General features: G+C 38.2%; 3 protein-coding genes and 1 long non-coding RNA gene across 5 annotated transcripts; 1 reads left to right on the forward strand and 3 right to left on the reverse strand.

Annotated features, from left to right (window-relative positions):
* On the reverse strand, positions 1,509 to 3,813 carry LOC107648450. Its single transcript, XM_021105696.1, has 5 exons — positions 3,757 to 3,813; positions 2,654 to 2,804; positions 1,993 to 2,090; positions 1,792 to 1,860; positions 1,509 to 1,523 (listed from the first exon to the last, which is right to left on the reverse strand). Exons 1-5 carry the CDS (start codon positions 3,811 to 3,813, stop codon positions 1,509 to 1,511), a joined length of 390 nt encoding a protein of 129 aa, XP_020961355.1.
* On the forward strand, positions 6,750 to 8,735 carry LOC107647514. Its single transcript, XM_016351584.1, has 3 exons — positions 6,750 to 6,900; positions 7,114 to 7,759; positions 7,922 to 8,735. The coding sequence occupies exons 1-3, from the start codon at positions 6,750 to 6,752 to the stop codon at positions 8,733 to 8,735; spliced, it is 1,611 nt and encodes a 536-aa protein (XP_016207070.1).
* Positions 15,388 to 15,904, reverse strand: LOC107648449. Its single transcript, XR_001621933.2, has 3 exons — positions 15,818 to 15,904; positions 15,616 to 15,685; positions 15,388 to 15,458 (listed from the first exon to the last, which is right to left on the reverse strand). It is a non-coding gene; the product is annotated as an uncharacterized LOC107648449 (long non-coding RNA).
* LOC107647513 (probable magnesium transporter NIPA4) lies at positions 18,721 to 20,916 on the reverse strand. Of its 2 annotated transcripts, XM_021105118.1 has the most exons (4): positions 20,702 to 20,909; positions 19,879 to 20,296; positions 19,619 to 19,756; positions 18,721 to 19,106 (listed from the first exon to the last, which is right to left on the reverse strand). In XM_021105118.1, the coding sequence occupies exons 2-4, from the start codon at positions 19,978 to 19,980 to the stop codon at positions 18,999 to 19,001; spliced, it is 348 nt and encodes a 115-aa protein (XP_020960777.1). In that variant the 5' UTR covers positions 19,981 to 20,296; positions 20,702 to 20,909; the 3' UTR covers positions 18,721 to 18,998. The 2 variants fall into 2 exon arrangements, with proteins under 2 accessions (XP_020960777.1, XP_020960776.1); XM_021105117.1 differs by lacking the exons at positions 18,721 to 19,106; positions 19,619 to 19,756 and having other exon boundaries at positions 19,976 to 20,296; positions 20,702 to 20,916.

Below are 21,921 nucleotides of genomic sequence, written 5' to 3' on the forward strand. Positions count from 1 at the left end.
GGAGGAGGAGGATAACCCAGAAAAGATGAAAGAGGAACTGGATGCTCTTTTCATGATGGATACGAACCGGGAGGAGACAGAAGCAACCAAGCATTCTCAGCCTCAACCTCAGCCTCAACTCCAGCATTCAACGAACATGGAAGAGCAATGTGCTATTGACGTCCATGTTCATCAACCACCTCAGCTGGAATGTCCACCTCAGCCTTGCTCCCAGCCTCTGCCTCTGCCTCTGCCTCAGTTAGAATCTCCGCCTCAGCCTTGCTCCCAGTCTCTGCCTCTGCCTCTGCCTCAGCTAGAATCTCAGCTTCAGTCTCAGCATCAATCCAAGTCGCCGATAGATATAAGAAAGATGACAGATCAGTTTTTTAATGACACTTGGGGTTATCAACCACCGTTAGAGATGATTGCCGCAGTGGGTGGTCATCAACCACTTCAATCTCAACTCCAACCTCAGGTCTGGACTTGGGAGGAGAACAAAGCCTTTGAGTCGGTTATGGCCAATTGTTTCCATGATGCTATAAACAATCGCTGGGAAACCATGGCTGCTCAACTCCCTGGAAAGACTCCGGCACAGCTGCAAGAGCGATTCTTGAAAGTGATGACCGACGTTAATGCCATCAAAAACGGTTATCCTGAGAACATGATCATCACGATACCTGTGCCTGCTACCCCATTGGAACACAGCCCTCTCTCCATTCCCATGGTCAATGCAACACCACCACCACCACCACCACTACCGCCTCATTGGATTTATCATCAACATCACAGGTGGCTCCTCTAAATATTTTTATTCCCTTTTTATTTCTTTATTTATTTTTTGCCCATACAGATATTTGGATACTTTGTTTTTCTGATATGTAAATACATCTTGGTAATATTATCATGGTAGGATGGAGGCAATGGCGCCTGTGGCAGAAATGGCAGTGCCAATGGATATTACCTTACCGTCATCAGCCATGTCAGGGGCAAGAAGAGAACAAAACCAACATGCCAACAGCAACATAATCCAACACGAACCTTTACCTGTGGCTTCTAGTGACAACAATAAACGGCGACAAACAGTTCATTGGACTTTACAAGAGCACAAGTACGGATTAATTATATGTTTGTTGTTTAAATCTGCTATATTATCAAATATTGTAATTAGTATTGCGACTGATTTTATGACTAAATGCCTAGCTTATTAAACTTAGGCCGGGCCTATTATTTTGAACTTGAGTCGAGCCCTTGATTATCAATTTTTAGCTTCGACTAAGCTCAGCCAACAATATGCTCCAAACAAAGTCATAAGAACTCAACGAGTGCAATCAAGAGATGAACATATAGTCAATGCTTTGTGAACCAGAGAATTTTAATGATAGCATAGACTAACTTGTTCTTTTAACTCTAGTGAAAGCTAAGTAACACTGATAATTTATTCATTAGAAAAAGTTAAGCTTTTCATGTCATCCCATTTCACTCAAGAGAACTATAATTAGTTATATCTAAACACAGTTCAACAGAAGGCACTAAAGAGAGCAGAACTGCAATGAAGTATCGATTTGGAGCATTATGTTTACATAGTGCAAAGCAAGGCCTACAGGGCCCAATCTTTGGTGATTGTTCTTGTGTCCAACTAATGGTCTATGGCCATCTGCAGGTATCCATGGATAAACAAAAAAGGAACTAACTTTTATCAATAATGTCAACCAAGTTAATCACGTAGATAATAGAAAAGTATTAACATTAGGTGCTAGAAAATCATAATAAAGTGAATCAAACAAGATCTAATAGCCTTTAGCGGGTACATACTTGCAGCGCCAAAGACATCGTTATCTCCGAATTCAAAAATTGCACCATGTCTACAAGCATCTCCATAATCTGCAATACATTAGACTATGAATTATATACAACTTATCTCAATTCTCTAGTTATGCAGAAAATGAATGTATAAATAGAAGTTCTCTTTACTATCTCTGAAATTATAAGTGGATCAAATACAATAAAAATTACCTCCTCCAAACTTCTAGACCAAAGTGACCTTTTCTTTATATGCTTAATTTGCTTCTTTTGAGTTTTAACTTCTGCCTTCAAGAATGCAAGGGTATCACCTACACAAAAATATTGAAGGTCAAATCTACATCTGTAAGAAAGAAATACCACTAGATATATAACATGTTTCAGGGTGAAACTTGTGGATCAAGTTGACCATTTCTTCAAAAGTGTGCAATATATTATAAGGTTTAGGGCTTCAAACACATTCCCAACAAGAATATATAGTTTCGGCTCCATGAAAGTTTGAGAAATAATCAGAGAAAACCCAAAGTAGGTGATTTGGCAACTATAAATTTTTTATGAGACCCAAAGGCAGATGGAAAAGGAGTGTAACAAAAGAGGGTACATTTGAAGCATAACATATAGATTTCTATTTCAAATTTCCACTTTAGAGTCCTGCATATATCTTTCTCACTGTCTTAGATCCAATTAATTGATCAATAATTCAGTGTTGAATAAGTCTTGTCATCAACTTGTGTGCATTGCAAAAATAAGGGTCTGATTTGTATTTGATCAAGACTCCTCCAAAATCTTTGGATTTTAGGTTAAAAATTTCTTGTCAAACTTTTCAGATAAAGTTTTGCATATTATTCAAAGGGTAATAATACTCCATGGTTACCTTTTTGATCTTCGTCTGTACATTTATGCTGATAATCTTGTTCAAATCTATTCAAAGCATGTAATTCATGGTATAATTCCTGTGGCCAAAAGCATAACCCAATTTCTCTTAGGATTGAATACCCAATAATAAAATACCAGAAAGAACTTTCCTATAAAATTTGGTAATCATTTATTATATCAAACTATCTCTTTGGCATGTTGTTTCTCCAAGGCTACGAAGAATTAGGAAAACAATGGTCAAGAATTTCAAGTGAATATGTTAAACAAGAACTCACGCACAAGTTGTTAGTCACTCTCAAAAAATTTTTGAACGCCAGGAGAAAAGAGCTAGAGGAGAAAAACTAAAAAGAAAGAGTATGCTTGACATAACTGATTATCGTACGTGATTTTTTCACTATTCTAAAAATTATTTAATTTGTTACTTTAAACTCTTTGAATTATTTAATCATGGTAGTTATTCTATTTTAATTAATGTTTTATGTAGGAACTATAACATAATATGTGTGTTTTATTGGATCAAAGAGAATTTACAAAAAGAGGAGGAGACTATTCAAGCAAGAAAAATATATAAATAATAGACTGAATATTTATTTTAGTAGTATATTTAGTTTGGTTTAATTATTACCTTAGTTTGTTTTTTTTTCTAAAATGTGAATTATGCCAATTCGACATTATTAGAGGGTAGCATATGGCTTAGTTTGATCAATGGTATAGGAATATATGTATGTATAGAACAATGGTGTAAGTATTGGACTATTTGATCCCCTAGCTCTCTTGCTCTGATGGCAATGCCGAAGGAGTGGTGGGCTAGGTCTTATCTAAGGTTTCAATGGCTTTGCCGAAGGGACTTTAGGTGGGAATAAGGTATCTTTTTAAATAATTATTAGTTTAAAATATATTAATTTAAGTGAGATCTCTTTGAAAAATTTTATAATAGAATATAGAATATTTATATATAATTTTTATCAAAAATATTATATACATACTAAAAATTAGTCATTAAATTAATCATCATATATTATATATAAATACATATATTATCTAATTTATTTTTGCATTTCTTGCCTCAACCTAAGTCCCTGCCTCTGCCTAAGTCCCTGCCTCTGCCTGTAAGCCTTCTTTGCTTTCAATGCATAGGCTTCTTCCATTGGCTTTCATCTCTTTCGGGTTCGAAGAGTTGTTGCCATTAACTTCACTTCATCACACCAAGAAAGAAGAAGCTCGACATCCTATTAGAATACTTTCTTTATTTAGTTAAAATTTTTCAAATTTACATTATACAAAAATTAAAAGATTCTAAAATAAAATTTTAAAGATGAAATCTTTCTGGATTTTATCCATAATTTAATGTAATCTAAACCACTTTAATTTAAAAAATGAAGCTTATATTAAATGTGAAGAGAAAAAAAATCTTCCAACGGAATGTAATTCTTGTGGAAGTTCCCTTAATTTAATTTAAACTAAACAACTCTAATCTATGGTGAAGTTTCAATAAATGTGTTATTAGGATTAAACCAAACGAAAGAAACTCTCCAAGAAACCCAGAAGAAGAAGAACCAAGAAGCTGACAAAGAAACTAAGAAGAAGGGAGACCTACAGAACGCAGGAATGATGGAATGTAATCCTTGTGGAAGTTCCCTTAATATAATTTAAACTAACCAACTCTAATCTACAAAATCATGTGTTCCCTCTTGTTCAAGACTCGAGCATCGTAGGGAAACACAATGAGAGAACGAGAGAACGGGAGGGGGGGGGGGAACACTAGCGGTGTTCGAAGTAGGGACGATCCTAGAATCTGGAATCGAGAAGCATATCAAAGATTGGAAAAGGACTCTTTCTCTGTGTTTGTGGATAATCTTCCGGAGGATATCTCAAGAAGGGAACTGTATCACTTGTTTTGCTGGATGGGAAGGATTAACGACATCTATTTAGGCGGAAAATGGAAGAGTGGCATGATTTATCTGTTTGCTTTTGTCCGTTATACGACCAAAGGGGGTGCGCTGAAAGCCATTGCAGAGATGAATCAGTGGAGATTACGAGGGAAGGTGATTACTGTAGGGGAAGCAAGGTTTAGAAGGCAAGGGGAGGTGAGGAATCGTCCGATGACTATCCAACGAAAAGGCAACCAGGGAGGTGGCCCTGTGGACTCTCATCGTGGGAATGAGGTGGTTACTGAGCCAGGAGTCGTGAAAAGTCCGGTGCAGGAACAAACGGCACTCAATCAGAGTTGGACTGATTTGAAGAGTCTTGGGGTGCCCATCGTTGAAGCTAATATGGAATGGTTGAGGAGAAGCTTGGTGGGGAAAATATTGAAACCTTTGGACCCAACATCGCTGAAGAAACCAACAAAGGTAAATATGCCGCACATTGTGGACGTACGGGAGCTCGGGGCGTTGAAAGTGCTGCTAACCTTTGATACGGTTCAACATGCGGACGAAGCGTTTGATATCAAACTAGATACGTTGTTGCGTCTGTTCCATAGGGTATGGCGTTGGGGGGAGTCGGACCGGTGTGACACTCGAAAAGTGTGGCTCGGATGCTATGGAATCCCACTACATGTCTGGTCGCGGGAGACAGTTAAAGCTATTGGAGGACAGTGGGGGGATGTGATGCAGTGTGATGTGCCGACCAAGGAAGGTGCTTCCTTCAGAGCTGGGCGGGTCCAAGTGGAGACGGGGGTGTTTGATATAATTAGAGAGTGGGTTCAACTCTCGGTTGGAGATTCTGTTTTCGGCGTTTTTGTGAAGGAGGTGGGCTTGGTGACGTTGGAGGCGGACAGTGTGGAGGAGAGCCCCCTAGTCTGTGATGGGAATGGCACTATGGGCAATCAGGAAAGGGTCCCGAATATGGTGCCGGTGATGTGGGATCCAGCGGCGACTTTGGTTGAAGGAGGGGCATCAGTGGCTGAGGCAGCCAAGGATAGAATAGTAATTCAAGATTTCCTTTTAAATGATATGAACGTTGATTATTTGAATTTCAAAAATGGGTTGAATGCTTCAGATTCAGTTAGCAGTACCAACAAAGAAAGAGAAGAGATTTCCAAGGGGTTGGGGAGGAACGATGAGGTGGAGTCCGAGAGAACTGTAACACAACTCTGTGGTACTGGGGGAGGAGGGTTTATGGAAGGACATGCTAAGTATAGCAAAGTGGGGCAGGGTGATATGTATCATGTGGGCCACCCTTTGTATCCACATGATAGGAAAAGGAAGTGGGGGTTAAATTGGGCTTTGAGTGTAGTGGCCCATCAGAGAAGGGTGTTGAAAGAGGACTCAGATTGGGTGAGATGGGTTTAGAGAATGGGCTAGCTATTGGGTTAGGGCAGGGGCATAAACCGGGGTCTCTTGGGAACAGAGGTCGGGTCAGCCTCTGATTGTGCTGGAGGGAGTGACCTTGTGCGGCGTGGGTGGACGGCTAGGAGATCCCGTGGAGGAGGTGGACGACACGGGCAGGAGTATCACCGCCGAGGGGAGACTTGCGGGGGCTGAAGGTCGCGAACCCGGGTCGTCGGATCTGGTGGCAGGAATCCCCAGCGAGGACGAGGCCCTTGGAGGGGAGCGCGACGGGTTGTCAAGGGGAGGGGGGAACGATCGTGCTGGATCGTCTAGACAGGGGAAGAAAGATACCGCAGGGGAAATGGAGGCCATGAATCCTGGGGTGTGTTCCATGGTGAGCTTGGACAGGTGTACCGAGGAGGGCAGGAAGGGGAGAGCACACCGCACAGTAGCGTGTGATGCCCAAGAGGGGGAAAAAGGGGAGGAATCAGTCAGTGAAGCAGTAGGTGTGGGTTCGGAGAGCGAACGGGATCCAGGGGGTCCTGAAGGGAGGACGATAATGGAGGATCAGACGCGGGAAATTGCAACAACTTGGGCGCTTGCAGTAGAATCCGGAGCAGTTTTGTATGATGAGGAAGAAGACATCATGAAAATCTTGCAAGCACAAAATGAGAAATTAGAAGCAAAACGAAAGCTACAGAAGCATAAAGAAAAAGTGAGAAGGAGTAGGCCAAAGAATAAAATCAAGGTGAGTCAAGTTATGATTAAATGATTGTAAGCTGTTGGAACATTTGGGGGTTGAGAGGGGATGGAAAAGTAAGTATGGTGAAAACTTTGAAGAAGAAGTATAACTTGAACCTGTTAGGATTGATTGAAACAAAAAGAGTAATGCTTACTAAATATGATGTTACAAGGCTGTGGGGTCATAGTTCTGTTGGCTGGGAGTATGTGGAATCGGAAGGGGCGGCGGGGGGTCTACTATTAATGTGGGATGAGGTAGAATTTATAGCTCGGAGTTGTTAGAAAGGTGAACGGTGGCTGTGCGTTGAAGGGGTATTAACAAAGTCCAATTTCCTGTGTGCTTTCTGTTTGGTATATGGAGCACATGGGAGGGAGGAGAAGAGAGGAGTATGGGAAGATCTGAGCTATGTTGCGGGTTTGTATCAGGTTCCTTTTTGTTTTTTAGGGGACTTTAATGAAATTCTGCAAATAGAGGAGCGAAAAGGGGTGACTAGCTTGCCGGCATCGTCGGAGGAGTTTAAGAGGTGGGTGCATGATATGCAGCTGATGGATTTACCTCTTACTGATAGGCAATACACTTGGTTTCGGGGTCGGTCCTGTAGTCGGATTGATAGGGTGTTGGTCAATGTGGAGTGGACTGAGAAGTTTCCGGACATTCGGCTAAAAGGTGGCCCACGGGGGTTGTCTGATCACTGCCCGCTGATTGTGGAAGGTACAAGATTAAAAGGAGGCCCTAGACCGTTCAGAAGCCTGGATTCCTGGTTTACGCATGACGGTTTTCTGCGAATGGTAAAAAATGAATGGAGAAGTTTAGGAGATGCTCAATTCATGTGGAAGCTGAAGGCTTTAACAGGTCCTCTGCGGCAATGGCAGAATAATAATTTTAGGGATATGGATAAGAGACTGGGGATGTTTGAGGAGGAGATCACAAGGCTGGACAATTTGGTGAGCAATGTGATATATGATGGTACAACGGAGGCTAGACAAAGGGCGCTGGTGTGCTTCTGTGAAAAATGGTACGTCAGGAAGGAAATTCACTGGAAGCAGATGTCTCGTTCTAAGCATGCGGCAGACATGGACAAGAATACCAGGTACTTTCATACCATTGCCTCAGCTAGAAGAAGGTCTAATAGGATTGAGGAGCTGATGTTAAATGGATGACTTGTGCGGAATCAAGCGAGAATCAAAGGGGCCATTAGGGGGTTTTATAAGGAGTTATATCGACAGGAATATTCTCCGAGGATTGGTTTCAGGGATGGGTTGGTGGAACAGATTAGCAGCAATGAGGCTGTGGCGTTGGAGGTCTTGCCATCAGAGGAGGAAATTAAGGAGGCAGTGTGGGACTGCGGATCGTCTAAGGCCCCAGGGAGTGATGGGTATAATATGAACTTCATAAAGAAATGCTGGGATGACATTGGTCCGGAATTCAGTGCAGCTGTACTATGGTTTTTCCAAAGTGCTCAATTACCTACAGATGCAAATGTCACTTGGGTGACATTAGTCCCAAAGGTTGAAGGGGCAAAGGAGGTGAAGGACTTTCGGCCGATTAGTATAGTGGGCTGTTTGTATAAGGTAATCTCGAAGGTGTTGGTGAGGAGGATGAGGTCCGTGATGCCGGGGTTGGTAGGACAGACTCAGACTGCATTTGTGCAGGGTAGAAAAATTCATGATGGAGCACTCATAGCCTGCGAGACGGTCCATTGGCTGAATGCGCGTAAAATGAAAGCGGTTATCATCAAGTTGGATTTCCAAAAAGCCTATGATAGAGTACGATGGAGTTTTGTCGATATTGTGCTTCAGAAGATGGGTTTCGGCCAAAGGTGGAGGAATTGGGTAAAGGAGTGTGTTACCACGGCTACTATGTCAGTTTTGGTAAACGGGACACCGTCTAAACCATTCAAGATAGAAAGGGGACTAAGACAAGGAGACCCCATATCTCCACTTCTTTTTGTACTCGTCGTTGAAGTGTTGCATCGGATGCTGGGGGAAGCCGTTAGGAACGGGCATATTGCACCATTACTAATAGGGGGACCATGTGGAGTTGTCGCACCTACAATTTGCAGATGACACAATCTTATTTTGCCCGCCAGAGACGGAAACAATTGTGAACTATAAGCGGTTGTTGCGTTGTTTTGAGTTGATGTCTGGGCTGAGCATTAATTTTGAGAAGTCGAATCTGATCCCGGTGAACTGTGAGTAGGGGTGGATAGATCGTGCGTGTGACCTATTGGGATGCCAAAAGAAAGATTTGCCTGTGCGATACCTTGGGATTTCCTTGGGAGCTAACCCGCGATTGGTAAAGACTTGGAAACCAATCATAGATAAGGTGGAACAGAAGCTTAGCTTATGGAAAGCGAAGGTGTTGAGTAAAGCAGGTAAGCTTGTTCTTATCAAATCAGTTCTGAATAGCTTGCCCATTTATTACCTTAGCTTGTATAAGATGCCACGGGCGGTGGCGACCAAGCTGATTGCTCTACAAAGGCACTTTATGTGGTGTAAGGAGGACGGTACCTATGGCATTCCGCTGGTCAAGTGGGAGTTGGTCCAGGCTCCCAAAAAGTTTGGGGGTTTGGGGGTGGGGGATGTGGTGCTTAGGAATACTGCACTATTGTTTAAATAGTGGTGGAGATTTTCAAAGGAAGATTGCCCGCTGTAGAAAAAGATTGTCTGTTCTTGCAACAAGTTGTCCCCTAATGTAATGCTAGCTAATCAGTCTGTACCGGTCAAAGGGGGGCCTTGGAAGGACATCTGTCAGCTAAATATCAAGGAGCAAAGGGTGCGGGATAAAATGGTTAGTGGTATGGCGATGGAAGTTGGCAATGGTAGGAAAACCCGATTTTGGAAAGATAATTGGGTTCAGGGTGGTCCACTGAAAGTGAATTTTCCAAGGCTCTTCTCTATTTCAAACCAACAAGGATCTGTGATTGGGGATTGTGGTTTTTGGGATGGCTTAGAGTGGATATGGAACTTTCAATGGAGGAGGGAGCTGTTCCAATGGGAGTTAGAACTTGTACATTAACTGCATGAGCGACTAAGGCCAGTGAGGATGTCACCTGAGAACGAGGATAGTGTGGTGTGGAAATTTGATAACACATGTGTCTTTTCTACGAAGTCCTTTCTGCAAGTTATCTAAACGGAGACGTTGTCAGATGAGATCACGAGCTATAGCTTCACCAGTGCACTATGGAGAGGCTTGGTACCCCCAAGAATTGAATTGTTTGGATGGTTTGTGCTAGTTGGTCGAATTAATACTAAGGAGAGGTTGACTAGATTAGGAGTTGCTATTCATAGTGATAATATTTGCGTCCTGTGCCACAAGGGGGTAGAAAATGTTGAGCATTTATTTCTTTGGTGTGAGGTAACATGGCAGGTGTGGTGCTTCTGGTTGCGATCCTTTGGTAGTAAGTGGGTTATTCTGGGAACCATGAAAGAACTTTTTGGGAGTTGGATTGGCATGATCGACAGAAGACAAAGATAGAAGCGGTGGATGATGGCGTTCTTTGCAGTGATCTGGAATATCTGGTTGGAACAGAATGCCAGAATTTTCAAGAATGCACGGGCAAGTATTGACTCCATTCAAACAAAGACGGTGTTGAGCTACAACGAGTGGAATGGCTGTGATCTTTTCGGGGGTTGTTAGCTTAGTTGGGGGTGTAAGGAGATTGTTTGCTTTGTCTGTAGCGTTTATGTGGAACTGGATGCTCTTTTCATGATGGATACGAACCGGGAGGAGACAGAAGCAACCAAGCATTCTCAGCCTCAACCTCAGCCTCAGCTCCAACATTCAACGAACATGGAAGAGCAATGTGCTATTGATGTCCATGTTCATCAACCACCTCAGCTGGAATGTCCACTTCAGCCTTGCTCCCAGCCTCTGCCTCTGCCTCTGCCTCAGTTAGAATCTCCGCCTCAGCCTTGCTCCCAGTCTCTGCCTCTGCCTCTGCCTCAGATAGAATCTCAGCTTCAGTCTCAGCATCAATCCAAGTCGTTGACAGAAATAAGAAAGATGTCAGATCAGTTTTTTAATGACACTTGGGGTTATCAACCACCGTTAGAGATGATTGCCGCAGTGGGTGGTCATCAACCACTTCAATCTCAACCGTAACCTCAGGTCTGGACTTGGGAGGAGAACAAAGCCTTTGAGTCAGTTATGGCCAATTGTTTCCATGATGCTATAAACAATCGCTGGGAAACCGTGGCTGCTCAACTCCTTGGAAAGACTCTGGCACAGCTGCAAGAGCGATTCTTGAAAGTAATGACCGACGTTAATGCCATCAAACACGGTTATCCTGAGAACATGATCATCACGATACCTGTGCCTGCTACCCCATTGGAACACAGCCCTCTCTCCATTCCCATGGTCAATGCAACACCACCACCACCACCACCACCACCGCCTCATTGGATTCATCATCAACATCACAGGTGGCTCGTCTAAATATTTTCATTCCCTTTTTATTTTTTTATTTCTTTTTTGCCCATACAGATATTTGGATACTTTGTTTTTCTGATATGTAAATACATCTTGGTAATATTATCATAGTAGGATGGAGGCAATGGCGCCTGCGGCAGAAATGGCAGTGCCAATGGATATTACCTTACCGTCATCAGCCATGTCAGGGGCAAGAAGAGAACAAAACCAACATGCCAACAGCAACATAATCCAACACGAACCTTTACCTGTGGCTTCTAGTGACAACAATAAACGGCGACAAACAGTTCATTGGACTTTACAACAGCACAAGTACGGATTAATTATATGTTTGTTGTTTAAATTTGCTATATTATCAAATATTGTAATTAGTATTGCGACTGATTTTATGACTAAATGCCTAGCTTATTAAACTTAGGCCGGGCCTATTATTTTGAACTTGAGTCGAGCCCTTGATTATCAATTTTTAGCTTCGACTAAGCTCAGCCAACAATATGCTCCAAACAAAGTCATAAGAACTCAACGAGTGCAATCAAGAGATGAACATATAGTCAATGCTTTGTGAACCAGAGAATTTCAATGATAGCATAGACTAACTTGTTCTTTTAACTCTAGTGAAAGCTAAGTAACACTGATAATTTATTCATTAGAAAAAGTTAAGCTTTTCATGTCATCTCATTTCACTCAAGAGAACTATAATTAGTTATATCTAAACACAGTTCAACAGAAGGCACTAAAGAGAGCAGAACTGCAATGAAGTATCGATTTGGAGCACTATGTTTGCATAGTGCAGAGCAAGGCCTGCAGGGCCCAATCTTTGGTGATTGTTCTTGTGTCCAACTAATGGTCTATGGCCATCTGCAGGTATCCATGGATAAACAAAAAGGAACTAACTTTTATCACTAATGTCAACCAAGTTAATCACGTAGATAATAGAAAAGTATTAACATTAGGTGCTAGAAAATCATAATAAAATGAATCAAACAAGATCTAATAGCCTTTAGCGGGTACATACCTACAGCGCCAAAGACATCGGTTATCTCCGAATTCAAAAATTGCACCATGTCTACAAGCATCTCCATAATCTGCAATACATTAGACTATGAATTATATACAACTTATCTCAATTCTCTAGTTATGCAAAAAATGAATGTATAAATAGAAGTTCTCTTTACTATCTCTGAAATTATAAGTGGATCAAATACAATAAAAATTACCTCCTCCAAACTTCTAGACCAAAATGACCTTTTCTTTATATGCTTAATTTGCTTCTTTTGAGTTTTAATTTCTGCCTTCAAGAATGCAAGGGTATCACCTACACAAAAATATTGAAGGTCAAGTCTACATCTGTAAGAAAGAAATACCACTAGATATATAACATGTTGCAAGGTGAAACTTGTGGATCAAGTTGACCATTTCTTCAAAAGTGTGCAATATATTATAAGGTTTAGGGCTTCAAACACATTCCCAACAAGAATATATAGTTTTGGCTCCATGAAAGTTTGAGAAATAATTAGAGGAAACCCAAAGTAGGTGATTTGGCAACTATAAATTTTTTATGAGACCCAAAGGCAGATGAAAAAGGAGTGTAACAAAAGAGGGTACATTTGAAGCAAAACATATAGATTTCTATTTCAAATTTCCACTTTAGAGTCCTGCATATATCTTTCTCACTGTCTTAGATCCAATTATTTGATCAATAATTCAGTGTTGAATAAGTCTTGTCATCAAGTTGTGTGCATTGCAAAAATAAGGGTCTGATTTGTATTTGATCAAGACTCCTCCAAGATCTTTGGATTTTAGGTTAAAAATTTTTTGTCAAACTTTTCAGATAAAGTTTTGCATATTATTCAAAGGGTAATAATACTCCATGGTTACCTTTTTGATCTTCGTCTGTACATTTATGCTGATAATCTTGTTCAAATCTATTCAAAGCATGTAATTCATGGTATAATTCCTGTGGCCAAAAGCATAACCCGATTTCTCTTAGGATTGAATACCCAATAATAAAATACCAGAAAGAAATTTCCTATAAAATTTGGTAATCATTTATTATATCAAGCTATCTCTTTGGCAGGTTGTTTCTCCAAGGCTACGAAGAATTAGGAAAACAATGGTCAAGAATTTCAAGTGAATATGTTAAAACAAGAACTTACGCACAAGTTGTTAGTCACTCTCAAAAATTTTTTGAACGCCAGGAGAAAAGAGCTAGAGGAGAAAAACTAAAAGGAAAGAGTATGCTTGACATGACTGATTATCGTACGTGGTTTTTTCACTATTCTAAAAATTATTTAATTTGTTACTTTAAGCTCTTTGAATTATTTAATCATGGTAGTTATTCTATTTTAATTAATGTTTTATGTAGGAACTATAACATAATATGTGTGTTTTATTGGACCAAAGAGAATTTACAAAAAGAGGAGGAGACTATTCAAGCAAGAAAAATATATAAATAATAGACTGAATATTTATTTTAGTAGTATATTTAGTTTGGTTTAATTATTACCTTAGTTTTTTTTTTTCTAAAGTGTGAATTATGCCAATTTGACATTATTAGAGGGTAGCATATGGCTTAGTTTGATCAATGGTATAGGAATATAGGTATGTATAGAACAATGGCGTAAGTATTGGACTATTTGATCCCCTAGCTCTCTTGCTCTGATGGCAATGCCGAAAGAGTGGTGGGCTAGGTCTTATCTAAGGTCTCAATGGCTTCAAAGATGGATATGGAGGATAACCCAGAAAAGATGAAAGAGGAACTGGATGCTCTTTTCATGATGGATACGAACCGAGAGGAGACAGAAGCAACCAAGCATTCTCAGCCTCAGCCTCAGCCTCAGCTCCAGCATTCAACGAACATGGAAGAGTAATGTGCTATTGACTTCCATGTTCATCAACCACCTCAGCTGGAATGTCCACTTCAGCCTTGCTCCCAGCCTCTGCCTCTGCCTCTGCCTCAGTTAGAATCTCCACTTCAGCCTTGCTCCCAGTCTCTGCCTCTGCCTCTGGCTCAGCTAGAATCCCAGCTTCAGTCTCAGCATCAATCCAAGTCGCCGACAGATATAAGAAAGATGACAGATCAGTTTTTTAATGACACTTGGGGTTATCAACCACCGTTAGAGATGATTGTCGCAGTGGGTGGTCATCAACCACTTCAATCTCAACCGCAACCTCAGGTCTGGACTTGGGAGGAGAACAAAGCCTTTGAGTCGGTTATGGCCAATTGTTTCCATGATGCTATAAACAATCGCTGGGAAACCGTGGCTGCTCAACTCCCTGGAAAGACTCCGGCACAGCTGCAAGAGCGATTCTTGAAAGTGATGACCGACGTTAATGCCATCAAACACGGTTATCCTGAAAACATGATCATCATGATACCTGTGCCTGCTACCCCATTGGAACACAGCCCTCTCTCCATTCCCATGGTCAATGCAACACCACCACCACCACCACCACCACCACCGCCTCATTGGATTCATCATCAACATCACAGATGGCTCCTCTAAATATTTTCATTCCCTTTTTATTTCTTTATTTATTTTTTGCCCATACAGATATTTGGATACTTTGTTTTTCTGAGATGTAAATACATCTTGGTAATATTATCATGGTAGGATGGAGGCAATGGCGCCTACGGCATACATGGCAGTGCCAATGGATATTACCTTACCGTCATCAGCCATGTCAGGGGCAAGAAGAGAACAAAACCAACATGCCAACAGCAACATAATCCAACACGAACCTTTACCTATGGCTTCTAGTGACAACAATAAACGGCGACAAACAGTTCATTGGACTTTACAAGAGCACAAGTACGGATTAATTATATGTTTGTTGTTTAAATCTGCTATATTATCAAATATTGTAATTAGTATTGCGACTGATTTTATGACTAAATGCCTAGCTTATTAAAGTTAGGCCGGGCCTATTATTTTGAACTTGAGTCGAGCCCTTGATTATCAATTTTTAGCTTCGACTAAGCTCAGCCAACAATATGCTCCAAACAAAGTCATAAGAACTCAACGAGTGCAATCAAGAGATGAACATATAGTCAATGCTTTGTGAACCAGAGAATTTCAATGATAGCATAGACTAACTTGTTCTTTTAACTCTAGTGAAAGCTAAGTAACACTGATAATTTATTCATTAGAAAAAGTTAAGCTTTTCATGTCATCCCATTTCACTCAAGAGAACTATAATTAGTTATATCTAAACACAGTTCAACAGAAGGCACTAAAGAGAGCAGAACTGCAATGAAGTATCGATTTGGAGCACTATGTTTACATAGTGCAAAGCAAGGCCTACAGGGCCCAATCTTTGGTGATTGTTCTTGTGTCCAACTAATGGTCTATGGCCATCTGCAGGTATCCATGGATAAACAAAAAGGAACTAACTTTTATCAATAATGTCAACCAAGTTAATCATGTAGATAATAGAAAAGTATTAACATTAGGTGCTAGAAAATCATAATAAAGTGAATCAAACAAGATCTAATAGCCTTTAGCGGGTACATACCTACAGCGCCAAAGACATCGTTTATCTCCGAATTCAAAAATTGCACCATGTCTACAAGCATCTCCATAATCTGCAATACATTAGACTATGAATTATATACAACTTATCTCAATTCTCTAGTTATGCAGAAAATGAATGTATAAATAGAAGTTCTCTTTACTATCTCTGAAATTATAAGTGGATCAAATACAATAAAAATTACCTCCTCCAAACTTCTAGACCAAAGTGACCTTTTCTTTATATGCTTAATTTGCTTCTTTTGAGTTTTAACTTATGCCTTCAAGAATGCAAGGGTATCACCTACACAAAAATATTGAAGATCAAATCTACATCTGTAAGGAAGAAATACCACTAGATATATAATATGTTGCAAGGTAAAACTTGTGGATCAAGTTGACTATTTCTTCAAAAGTGTGCAATATATTATAAGGTTTAGGGCTTCAAACACATTCCCAACAAGAATATATAGTTTTGTCTCCATGAAAGTTTGAGAAATAATCAGAAGAAACCCAAAGTAGGTGATTTGGCAACTATGAATTTTTTATGAGACCCAAAGGCAGATGGAAAAGGAGTGTAACAAAAGAGGGTACATTTGAAGCATAACATATAGATTTCTATTTCAAATTTCCACTTTAGAGTCCTGCATATATCTTTCTCACTGTCTTAGATCCAATTAATTGATCAATAATTCAGTGTTGAATAAGTCTTGTCATCAAGTTGTGTGCATTGCAAAAATAAGGGTCTGATTTGTATTTGATCAAGACTCCTCCAAGATCTTTCGATTTTAGGTTAAAAATTTTTTGTCAAACTTTTCAGATAAAGTTTTGCATATTATTCAAAGGGTAATAATACTCCATGGTTACCTTTTTGATCTTTGTCTGTACATTTATGTTGATAATCTTGTTCAAATCTATTCAAAGCATGTAATTCATGGTATAATTCCTGTGGCCAAAAGCATAACCCAATTTCTCTTAGGATTGAATACCCAATAATAAAATACCAGAAAGAACTTTCCTATAAAATTTGGTAATCATTCATTATATCAAACTATCTCTTTGGCAGGTTGTTTCTCCAAGGCTACGAAGAATTAGGAAAATAATGGTCAAGAATTTCAAGTGAATATGTTAAAACAAGAACTTACGCACAAGTTGTTAGTCACTCTCAAAAATTTTTTGAACGCCAGGAGAAAAGATCTAGAGGAGAAAAACTAAAAAGAAAGAGTATGCTTGACATAACTGATTATCGTACGTGGTTTTTTCTCTATTCTAAAAATTATTTAATTTGTTACTTTAAACTCTTTGAATTATTTAATCATGATAGTTATTCTGTTTTAATTAATGTTTTATGTAGGAACTATAACATAATATGTGTGTTTTATTGGACCAAAGAGAATTTACAAAAAGAGGAGGAGACTATTCAAGCAAGAAAAATATATAAATAATATACTGAATATTTATTTTAGTAGTATATTTAGTTTGGTTTAATTATTACCTTAGTTTTTTTTTCTAAAATGTGAATTATGCCAATTTGACATTATTAGAGGGTAGCATATGGCTTAGTTTGATCAGTGGTATAGGAATATAGATATGTATAGAACAATGGCGTAAGTATTGGACTATTTGATCCCCTAGCTCTCTTGCTCTGATGGCAATGCCGAAAGAGTGGTGGGCTAGGTCTTATCTAAGGTCTCAATGGCTTTGCCGAATGGACTTTAGGTGGGAATAAGGTATCTTTTTAAATAATTATTAGTTTAAAATATATTAATTTAAGTGAGAACTCTTTGAAAATTTTTTATAATAGAATATAGAATATTTATATATAATTTTTATCAAAAATATTATATACATACTAAAAATTAGTCATTAAATTAATCATCATATATTATATATAAATACATATATTGTCTAATTTAATTTTGCTTCTTAAAACATATTAATTATATACTGTTAAATGCTAACTAATAAAGTCAGAACGATAACATTGATAATAGTTACAAGTTAGAGGAGAACGATAACATTAATAAAGTCACTATGATTTGACATTTTTCTTAAATTCTATTCAAATTGATAATGTAAAAATATTAATCAAAGTAGGATAAGTGTAACTCTGGCAACCATTTTTTCCTCAAGTTCAGAATAACGCACTTACTTGTGATATACAATAATAGCTATTATAACTAAAGTAACTTTCATCCAAACCACAATTTTAGAATTCAAACTAAGATTCAAAATGGCATCAATACTAATTAAGATAACATTTCGAAGCATTTTCTATAATTGAATCAATGTTCTTGTATAGATGGCCAAGCAAGTTCATTGACCTATCTCCAAGACATAGCTCAACTCAGATCAAACAATTAAAGGCTGAGTGAGTAGCTTTACTTTCGTTCCGAATCTTGATGGTGTTAAACCATAGATGAATCAAAATTGTAATATATATATATATATTCATAAGTTTCCAATGATAACTAGTTAAATAATTAAAATTACACTAATTAATTTACATGGATTAGCTCCCACGTTCAGAGGAACACCAAAATATGAACACAAAATTAGCTAAGAACTGGGGGGTACAACTTGGGAAAAGAGCATAAGAGGGTAAAAATAATGCAAAATAATAACAATACAACAAAAAATACAAAATAGGAGAAAAACCACCCAAGAATTTTTGGTGATTGTGCGCACGAGCTTTCATTTCACACGCTGCCACAGAAACAAACATCCTCCGAAAAAAGGAAGCACGACTTATCTACCAAAACAATGTGATAGGAGCCTCTTGAAACTTGTTGCAAAACCAGATAGATGGAGTCACAGAGTAACACTACCACATTTATGTAGTTTAATGTAGAATCAACCGAAGAAAAAATGTCATTGGAGTATGGGGGATGTGTCTAACTCAATGGCAGCATTAGGTGATTCTAATTTGCAGTTCTATCACTTAATAATCCAGTATCACGTGAAATGATATTGTCGTACAACCGTAATTAAGTTAAAAGGTGCTGACCCGTCTTCTTCCTTCTGTTTCCAAGACTCACCATTGCCTTGGATATACCATGTTACTTTCGGGACAAATCTGTACAAGAAGGGTAATTAGGCGATGATCATTTCCAGAAACAGCAGAAGTTTCTTAACTGAAACATTAAGAGAAAATAGGAAACAATGAGGCATTACCTGTAGAGACTGGAGGATCTGGCTCTCTTGTACTATGCAATACTACTGTGCCAGATAACACAGTGATGAAACCACATAGCTCTGACGCAATGCTGCTTATACTTTGACCAAAATAATCCTAATAAGAAAAAGATGATAGAAGATTACAACAGATAGTTAAGCAATTGATGTGTCAGATAACTCATTCTTTTAGGGCACACTTTTCGTTTTGTTTTAGTGAATACTAACCTTAAACATGATTGCACTAGCTAATATTGTAAAAGATGTGAACAAGGCATAATAGATTGGAGACACAACTGCAGTGTTAAATGTATCCAACGCCTGCAAATATGAAAGTGTTTGTCACCATATAACTCCACACAAATGATGCAAACAAAAGTTATGGGAAATAAAAAATTCGAATCCAGCCTTCTAGATCATCAATTGTTAGTCTAGGTCAAGCATGACATGGATGTTATTTGGGTTAGAGGGTTACACATTGAGCTTCTAGATTAGCTCTTAGCTTTCAAATCATTTCTTCAATTGGAAAGTGACTTTAGCTAAAATCTTCAATATGAACATGGAACGGAAAGAAATGCAAGAATGATAATCAGTGGTGATCAAAGAAAAATAAACTGGACTTGTAGTCCATAAAACTATAATCACCTCCAACAAAGAGAGGTGTTTCCTCATATTAAGCAAATGACATATAATAGAAAGTCTAAACATGAAAGCATATCATTTCTTACAAAAGGAATACAAACTTATGTGGCTCTAAGTTTTTATTTCGAATGCCAAAAATTATGTTCACATTTTAAAGGAAACAAAACCAATAGTGATACTAAGTCACTAACCATGTTAAGATAATTTAATTGAGTAATGATGCAGGAAATAGCGACCATCAGAAAGATCCATGTCTGATAGTAGACAAGTTGATTTACACCTTCTAATGTAAGTTTTATAGCAATTCCGATTGCTTTAACACTCATGACCTGAAAGAAAGAAAAGAGAAAGGAAAAAATTTATCAGAAGTGTAAAGCAAAACATGACACGAGGTATAGAATTTTGTCAACCATTAAAATGTAAAGTAGATTGGGTTGGAAGAGTCGCTTACAGTCAAGGATCCAATGACAGAGCATATTCCAATATAAACGAGAATACCAGTTTGGCCATAGCGCGGAACACAATACAAGATCAAGAATAATGTTACAGCCATAGCAGAGGCAGTGTACAAGAGGAATGCTGCATGGCAAAACAGAAATCAGCACCACTATAAGGGGCAAAAATGGAGACAACAAAACCAGAGTCTTCATGTCGTAGTGAATATAACAGAGTGAAAGAAACCACAGAACAGATATACGGGCAACACAACTGATTGAACAGCCAATAGCCAAATTTCTTGAACAGAAGTAAGAGACTTCTCTTGAGGCGCATGGAGTACAATAACAGTCGATCCCACAATGCACATAAGACACCCCAGCATGCCCATTCTCTGCAGCTTCTCCTTAAGCATAAAATGTGCTAACACAGCACTACCCCATTTTCACAAACCACAAAAAAGTATTATAATTACATAATCATATATCTAACAACATATTGTAGCAAAAATGGCAGAAATGGTAGAAACATGTAGGATAAAGTCATTTCTCAAAATTTTAAAATGGCAAATTTGTTCCCATCGTCCAAAAAAATGTGCCAGAATATGAATACAAGTATGTGGTATGATACACAAAAACTCAATTTTATGAAAGGAAAATAGGTACAAAGATAAGAAGTTTAAGGTAACAACGGTATTTGATGTAAATACTCATGCAGACATACTTGAGTATAAAAGAATTGGAACATTCAAATCCTCAATAACTCTACTTTATTGATTCCTCATTATTTTAGTTTACCAAATTGGGAGTCTACTCAAATTGAAAAATCGGAACTTTTACCTAACTATAATACTCAAAGCACCAAGAGGAGTAACAAGAACAGCTGGGGCATAGATGTATGCTACGAAATTAGCAATCTCTCCAACAATCACTGTAATCAAACACACTCCAAAATCAGCTAAGAAAACACAAAAAAGGTTGAACTTTGAAATCATAAAGGTTATGGCGCAGTGTAATACTAACTAATAATCATTCCGAGCCACCAGAGAGGCTAAAGCAGATAACCGTAGCCTCCAACACCTGCAAATGGAAATCAACACAATGAAAATGTTAATTAATTAATTAATTGAGTAATTAGAGTGAATTAGAGAAGAAGAAGGGGAAGTAACTGGCACGAGGGCCATTGGCGCGTGCGCGTTGAAGGCCCTTTTTCTTGATGATGAAACTGGAACCGATGAAGGCGCTAGAAACCAACGCCAACACGAACCCAGTCAAATTGCTGGAGTACATCTAAATGGATGAATGTGGAAATTCGATGCTTGCATGTAAAGAAGAAGAAGAAGAAGAAGAAGAAGATGAGATTCATCATTCATACTTTTAATACACTTTATACATTCCGATTTATTGCACTTCCCTCCATTTTCACAAGATCAATAATTTTTTATTTCATAAGGATTTGTAATGCACCTTATTGCTCTCTAAAATGAGAAAAGTTCATAGAAAATTATGGGCTTTTGAAGAAGTCGAAGAATTTCTAATCTTTCACTCAGCAGTGACATAACATGTCCTAATTTTCTTTCTTAAAAGTAGTCAAAGGTTTACTCGATTTCAAGATTCCAGATTCAAATCTTACAATTAGTCACTTATATCTCTATGGTTACCTATCTTGTTAGCATTGTTTCATTATTTTTTTCTTAATCAACTATATATTCTTATTTAAAGTTACCTAAAGAATTTATGTATTGATTATTAATTTATTATTGTTCCAACTTTCAAATGCATATTTTGAAGACATAAAATGACTGTGATTTTTTTTAGTAATTTTAAATTATATATATTTGTTTATATGAGAAAAATCATACTTCCAATTTTTAATATAATAGTATTTTGTATTATTATTAAAGTAATTGCTGGTAGCAAATTGAACAATTACTTTAAATTCATAACCTGTTTGAATTATTATTTTTAACAATAAATTACTAAAAGTAACAACAAATATTATATTCCAACTAGGTCTATTGTCATTTTTTATTGCTCAACAATTATATATGTGTTGTATA

The sequence above is a fragment of the Arachis ipaensis genome, chromosome B06 (genome assembly GCF_000816755.2).
Source record: "Arachis ipaensis cultivar K30076 chromosome B06, Araip1.1, whole genome shotgun sequence".
Taxonomy (NCBI): Eukaryota; Viridiplantae; Streptophyta; class Magnoliopsida; order Fabales; family Fabaceae; genus Arachis; species Arachis ipaensis.

Excerpts from the sequence above, each read along its gene's own strand:
- LOC107648450 (XM_021105696.1), bottom strand. The coding sequence starts at position 3,813 with ATGAAAGCCAATGGAAGAAGCCTATGCATTGAAAGCAAAGAAGGCTTA. Across the intron at positions 2,805-3,756 it reads AAGAAGGCTTACAGGCAGAG|GAAAGTTCTTTCTGGTATTT; the intron begins GCAGGGACTTAG and ends CAAATTTTATAG. Across the intron at positions 1,861-1,992 it reads GGTCTAGAAGTTTGGAGGAG|ATTATGGAGATGCTTGTAGA; the intron begins GTAATTTTTATT and ends AATGTATTGCAG.
- LOC107647514 (XM_016351584.1), top strand. The coding sequence starts at position 6,750 with ATGGTGAAAACTTTGAAGAAGAAGTATAACTTGAACCTGTTAGGATTG. Across the intron at positions 6,901-7,113 it reads ATCGGAAGGGGCGGCGGGGG|GGGACTTTAATGAAATTCTG; the intron begins GTCTACTATTAA and ends TTTGTTTTTTAG. Across the intron at positions 7,760-7,921 it reads GACATGGACAAGAATACCAG|GGATGGGTTGGTGGAACAGA; the intron begins GTACTTTCATAC and ends GATTGGTTTCAG.
- LOC107647513 (XM_021105117.1), bottom strand. The coding sequence starts at position 20,856 with ATGATTTCAAAGTTCAACCTTTTTTGTGTTTTCTTAGCTGATTTTGGA. Across the intron at positions 20,297-20,701 it reads GCTTTGAGTATTATAGTTAG|TGCTGTGTTAGCACATTTTA; the intron begins GTAAAAGTTCCG and ends AAAATGGGGTAG.